General features: G+C 66.9%; 1 protein-coding gene across 1 annotated transcript in view; it reads left to right on the plus strand.

The window, feature by feature from the left end:
* Nucleotides 1–5,545, plus strand: part of LOC130587442 (collagen alpha-1(I) chain) — a gene marked incomplete at both ends in the record, with an annotated part of 16,366 nt that overhangs the window by 2,770 nt on the left and 8,051 nt on the right. The window contains 21 exons of the mRNA XM_057388417.1: nucleotides 485–538; nucleotides 827–925; nucleotides 1,019–1,063; nucleotides 1,150–1,248; nucleotides 1,466–1,519; nucleotides 1,636–1,743; nucleotides 1,956–2,009; nucleotides 2,189–2,287; nucleotides 2,440–2,493; nucleotides 2,586–2,684; nucleotides 2,790–2,843; nucleotides 3,175–3,228; nucleotides 3,312–3,365; nucleotides 3,473–3,526; nucleotides 3,722–3,766; nucleotides 3,869–3,967; nucleotides 4,137–4,244; nucleotides 4,534–4,641; nucleotides 4,745–4,798; nucleotides 4,896–4,949; nucleotides 5,056–5,163. Of these exons, the coding sequence (XP_057244400.1) occupies nucleotides 485–538; nucleotides 827–925; nucleotides 1,019–1,063; nucleotides 1,150–1,248; nucleotides 1,466–1,519; nucleotides 1,636–1,743; nucleotides 1,956–2,009; nucleotides 2,189–2,287; nucleotides 2,440–2,493; nucleotides 2,586–2,684; nucleotides 2,790–2,843; nucleotides 3,175–3,228; nucleotides 3,312–3,365; nucleotides 3,473–3,526; nucleotides 3,722–3,766; nucleotides 3,869–3,967; nucleotides 4,137–4,244; nucleotides 4,534–4,641; nucleotides 4,745–4,798; nucleotides 4,896–4,949; nucleotides 5,056–5,163 (1,557 nt within the window). The remainder of the gene's footprint in view (nucleotides 1–484; nucleotides 539–826; nucleotides 926–1,018; nucleotides 1,064–1,149; nucleotides 1,249–1,465; nucleotides 1,520–1,635; nucleotides 1,744–1,955; nucleotides 2,010–2,188; nucleotides 2,288–2,439; nucleotides 2,494–2,585; nucleotides 2,685–2,789; nucleotides 2,844–3,174; nucleotides 3,229–3,311; nucleotides 3,366–3,472; nucleotides 3,527–3,721; nucleotides 3,767–3,868; nucleotides 3,968–4,136; nucleotides 4,245–4,533; nucleotides 4,642–4,744; nucleotides 4,799–4,895; nucleotides 4,950–5,055; nucleotides 5,164–5,545) is intronic.

Below are 5,545 nucleotides of genomic sequence, written 5' to 3' on the forward strand. Positions count from 1 at the left end.
CAGGGGAGACCCCATTGAGGGGAATCCCATTGGGGAAACCCCATTAAGGGAGATTCTATTGAGGGAGATCCCATTGAGGGAGATCCCATTGGGGGACACCCCATTGGGGGAGACCCCATTGAGGGGCTATCCCATTCTGGAGACCCCATTGGAGAACATGGGTCCCCCCCAGAGACCCCATAGGGGGAAACTCCATTGAGGGAGATCCCTTTGGGAGGGATCCCATTGAGGGAGATCCTATTAAGAGAGATCCCATTGAGGGACACCCCACTGGGGGAAACCCCATTGAGGGGTGATCCCATTGGGGAGACCCCATTGAAGAACATGGGTTCCCCCTGGAGATCTCATGGGGGAAGCCCCATTGAGGGAGATCCCGTTGATGGAGATCCCACCCCGGCTCCCCTGGATGACAAATCCTGGCCCGTGCCAGGTGTGGGGTGGGGTCGGGACCCCCCCTCTGACTCGCCCCCTCTCTCCCATTTAGGGTCCAACTGGTCCCGCTGGTCCCCCCGGCTTCCCCGGTGCCGCTGGTGCTAAGGTAGGGCCGGACTGAGTCCCGTGGGCACTGGGAGGGACTGGTGGGCACTGGGAGGGACTGGTGGGCACTGGGAGGGATTGGAGGGCACTGGGAGGGACTGGTGGGCACTGAGGGGGCAGGGAAGGGAAGGAGTGGCCGAGGCCCAAGTGCCGAGGGACAGAAGGACACTTGGGGACATCCCCAGCCGTGTCCCGAGCACTGTCCCGGCCGTGCCCCCGGTGGAACGGGGTCAGCGCAGCCCCGGCGCTCACGGCTCTTCCTCCTCCTCATCCTCCTCCTCCTCCCCAGGGTGAGACCGGTCCCCAGGGAGCTCGTGGCAGCGAAGGTCCCCAAGGTGCCCGTGGCGAGCCCGGTCCCCCCGGCCCTGCTGGAGCCGCCGGTCCCGCTGTGAGTGACCCCCGAGGGCTCCCCGTCCTTCGGCCTCGCCTCCCGCCGGCTCCGCCGTGACCTTCCTCCTCCTCTTCCTCCTTCTCTCCGCAGGGCAACCCCGGCGCTGACGGTCAACCCGGTGCCAAGGGCGCCATCGTGAGTGTCCCCAGTGTCCCCCGTGTCCCTTTCCACGCRGGGAGGAAGCGGCGTTGTTTCCTCACCGCCTCCTGTGCCTCTCGCAGGGCGCTCCCGGCATCGCTGGCGCTCCCGGATTCCCCGGTGCCCGCGGTCCCTCCGGTCCTCAGGGTCCCAGCGGTGCCCCCGGTCCCAAGGGTAACACCGTGAGTATCCCCCGGGCTCCCGCAGCGGCCTCTCGCCGGGTTTGGATCCTTCCCTCTGCTCCAGGAAGCTCCTGGAGGTGTCCCTTAGGTGTCCCCTCCATCCCTGTCCCGATGCTGAGCTCTTGTCCMCCCGAGGGCTCAGCAGGACGCGGCTCGGGGGTTCCTCCGCTCCTCAATTCGGCATTAAACTCCTTTTTTCCTCTTCTTTCCCTCGCAGGGCGAGCCCGGCGCTCCAGGCAACAAGGGTGACACCGGTGCCAAAGGCGAACCCGTGAGTGACACCCCGAAATGTCCCCGGGGGTGGCCCCCGAAATGTCCCCCGGGGATGCGGTCCCTGGCGGCTCCGGCCCCTYCTGGGGGTCCTCATCCCTTCTCCTCCTTCCCCAGGGTCCCGCTGGTGTCCAAGGTCCCCCCGGCCCCGCTGGCGAGGAAGGCAAGAGAGGAGCCCGCGGTGAGCCCGGTCCCGCTGGGCTGCCCGGTCCCGCTGGCGAGCGCGTGAGTAGCGGTGTCCTTGTCGCCATCCCCGTCCTCCTCCTGCCATCCCCCCGTGTCCAGCGCATGAACATCGCTTGGGGACACTGCGGTGACATCCCCGGCCCTTTCACTGGTGGCCTCGTCCCGCTGTGGCACCTCCCTCCCCTGCACCCCCGATGTCCCCGCGCTGTCCCCGCGCTGTCCCCGCACTGACCGTGCCGTGTCCCCCGCAGGGCGCTCCCGGCAGCCGCGGTTTCCCTGGCGCTGATGGCATCGCYGGTCCCAAGGTGAGTGCCCGCGTTCTTCTGCAAGACAAAATCGCGTCAGAAGGACCTTGGGGACTGCGGGCACTGTCCCCTGTGCCCACACAGCGGGTTCTGTGTCGCCGCCACCCGCGGTGACGCGGTTCTGTCCCCGTCCCGGTCCCGGTGCCCGCAGCCGGGTCACCCCTGTCCCCTCCTCGCAGGGTCCCCCCGGTGAGCGCGGCTCCCCCGGCCCCGTCGGCCCYAAAGGATCTCCTGGTGAAGCTGGACGCCCCGGGGAACCCGGCCTCCCTGGCGCCAAGGTGAGCGAGTGATGCGGCGACGCGGTGACACGGTGACACGGTGACACGGAGCCRTCCYGCTCTGTGCGCCGGTGGAGGAGCCGCTTTCCAGGCCGCTCCCGTTGTCCGGAGCATCTCCTGGGATTCCTGACCCCCCTCCCGCTGTCCCGCAGGGTCTGACTGGAAGCCCCGGTAGCCCCGGTCCCGACGGCAAGACTGGCCCCCCCGTAAGTTGTCGCCGCTGATGTCCCCGCTGATGTCCCCTCCTCCCCTGGCCCTCCATGGGCTCAGCTAACGGGGCGCTGGCTCCCCCCGACAGGGTCCCGCTGGCCAAGACGGTCGCCCCGGTCCCCCCGGTCCCCCCGGAGCCCGAGGCCAGGCCGGTGTGATGGGATTCCCTGGTCCCAAAGGTGCTGCGGTGAGTGCCACCCTCCCCGGGTGACCCCCGAGGGTGACCCTGCCCGCTGCAGGGTCCCCCCGCTCCCCGGTGGTGCTCACCGGGCTCACCCCGCTCCGTTTTTAGGGCGAACCCGGCAAACCTGGTGAGAGAGGAGCTCCCGGTCCCCCCGGCGCCGTGGTGAGTGCGGGGTGGGGCAGCGACAGCGCGGGGGAGGTGACAGGGAGGGTGACCCCGCTGTGAGGTGACAGGGAGAGTGTCCCCGAGGTGTGAATGAGGTGCGAGGTGTCCGAGCGGAGCCAGCGCAGGCTCCGGGCCGGGATGAGGTGTTTGGGATCCCGTCCCGGTGGCTACCGGCGGCGCTGACGTGGCCGCGGGCAGCTGGCCGCGGTGACTCCCGGCCTTCGAAGGATCCCGCGGYCGCGTCCAGGTCCCCGCCCGGCCGGGGAGGGGACACAGAGCCCCGCGGGGACACCGCTCTGAGCACCCTCCTCCTCTCCCTCCTGCCCAGGGCGCTGCTGGCAAAGACGGTGAAACCGGTGCCCAAGGTCCCCCCGGCCCCACCGTGAGTATCGCCCACCCCGCGGCCACCGGACAAGGGGCTCGGTAGCCACCTGCCCCTCTCCATGCTTGTCCTGTGTCCCCCAGGGTCCCGCTGGAGAAAGAGGTGAACAAGGTCCCGCCGGTGCTCCAGGCTTCCAGGTGAGGGGTGTCCCCTTCCCCGGCAGGGTGACAAATCACCCGCGGTGCGGGTGACATTTCTCTGGTCCCCTCCGTGGTGGCTCACGGCTCCTCTTGTTCCTCCCCAGGGTCTGCCCGGTCCCGCTGGCCCCCCTGGCGAGGCTGGCAAGCCCGGTGAGCAGGTGAGTGTGCGGGAATTGGGGACACTCCTGTCCCCTCCCCAGCGCCCCAGGGAGGGGACACTCTGTGTGCCCCATTCCGTGCTGTGGGGGAGCAGTGTGAACCTCAAGGAATGGGGCACCCTGGGGACACCCCGGGGACCCCTCTGCCTGTCCCCTGTCCCCGTCTGACTCTGTCCCCGTGTCCCTCCCGCTCAGGGTGTCCCCGGAGACGCCGGAGCCCCCGGTCCCGCTGGTGCCAGGGTAAGTTGAACWYTTTGGGATCCCCGCTTTGGGGTCTSGGCACCCCGAGGTGCCCCGAGCCCCCCTGACRGCCCGGGGCCCTCTCCTGCCTCCCCTCCGCAGGGTGAGAGAGGATTCCCCGGAGAACGCGGCGTCCAAGGTCCCCCCGGTCCCCAAGGTCCTCGCGGTGCTAACGGTGCTCCCGGTAACGATGGTGCTAAGGTGGGTGCCAGGCTGGCACTGTCGGGGACTGTCCCCAACTTGTGGGGAGCAGCTGTGACAGTGGCTGGCTGTGTCCTCACCCCTTCGGGCTGGCGGGATGGATTTGCCACTCCGGGATTTTGCTAATCGCTGTTTTTTTTGGGTTTTTTTGGTTTTTTTTCTGTTCCAGGGTGACGCCGGTGCTCCCGGAGCCCCCGGGAACCAAGGTCCCCCCGGTCTGCAGGGCATGCCCGGAGAGCGCGGTGCTGCCGGCCTGCCAGGCGCCAAGGGTGACAGAGTACGTGTCCCCAAACCCTCCTCGTGTCCCCTTTGGTCACCTGCGCCATCCCCGTGTCCCCCGCGGGGCTGGACGTGTCCCCAAGCCAAGGAGGATGGACAGTCATGCTCAGTGTCACCTCTGTCCCCAACCGCTGGGGACAATCCCTCAATGAGAGCCCAACTCGTGTGAGGAGGAGGATGAGGATGGTCCCAGCCCGTCCCAGGGAGGATGAAGATCCCGGGATGTCACTGCAGAGAACCCCACAAGGGTCCTGTCCCCGTAACCCCCTCTCGTGTCCCTCCCGCAGGGTGACCCCGGTCCCAAAGGTGCTGATGGCGCTCCTGGCAAGGACGGTCTCCGAGGCCTGACCGGTCCCATCGGTCCCCCCGGCCCCGCTGGTGCTCCTGGCGACAAGGTAGGGCCATTCCCCGGTGACAGATGTGTCCCCGCAGCCACCGCCACCTCCTCTCCACAGCGCTGATCCCTTTTTTTTTTCCCGTTTTTCTCCCTTTTTCCAGGGTGAAGCCGGTCCCCCCGGTCCTGCTGGTCCCACCGGTGCCCGTGGTGCTCCCGTAAGTGTCCCCCACCCTCRCTGATGGCCCTGCGGCTCCTTGGTGGCCACGGTGGCCCGCTCGTCTCACGCTGTCCCCTCCCATCTCTCTTCTCCAGGGTGACCGCGGCGAGCCCGGCCCTCCCGGTCCTGCTGGATTTGCTGGCCCCCCTGTAAGTGCGATGGCCCGGTCGCCCCCCAGCCCCGCTCGGGGGTCCTCTGCAGCCCCCCAGGGTGGCTCTGAGCCCCCCGGACTCACCCCCGCCCCCCGTCCCGCAGGGTGCCGACGGCCAGCCTGGTGCTAAAGGTGAAACTGGGGATGCTGGAGCCAAGGGTGATGCCGGTCCCCCCGGCCCTGCCGGCCCCAGTGGTGCTCCCGGACCTGCTGTGAGTGCTCATCTTCATCCTCATATCCTTATATCCTCCATCCTCATCCTCATATCCTCATCCTTATCTTCATCCTCATATCCTTATATCCTCCATCCTCATCTAAATCCTCATCCTCATCTTCATCCTCATATCCTCCATCTTCATCCTCATCTTCATATCCTCATATCCTCATATCCTCATCCTCCATCTTCATCCTCCATCTTCATCCTCCATCCTCATATCCTCCATCCTCATATCCTCCATCCTCATATCCTCCATCCTCATATCCTCCATCTTCATCCTCCATCTTCATCCTCATATCCTTATCCTCATCTTCATCCTCATCCCCTCATCCTCATCCTCATATCCTCCATCCTCATCCTCATCCTCATATCCTTAT

Source organism: Malurus melanocephalus, unplaced genomic scaffold (assembly GCF_030028575.1).
Source record: "Malurus melanocephalus ecotype Western Australia unplaced genomic scaffold, MMel_1.1 scaffold_1912, whole genome shotgun sequence".
Lineage (NCBI taxonomy): Eukaryota > Metazoa > Chordata > Aves > Passeriformes > Maluridae > Malurus > Malurus melanocephalus.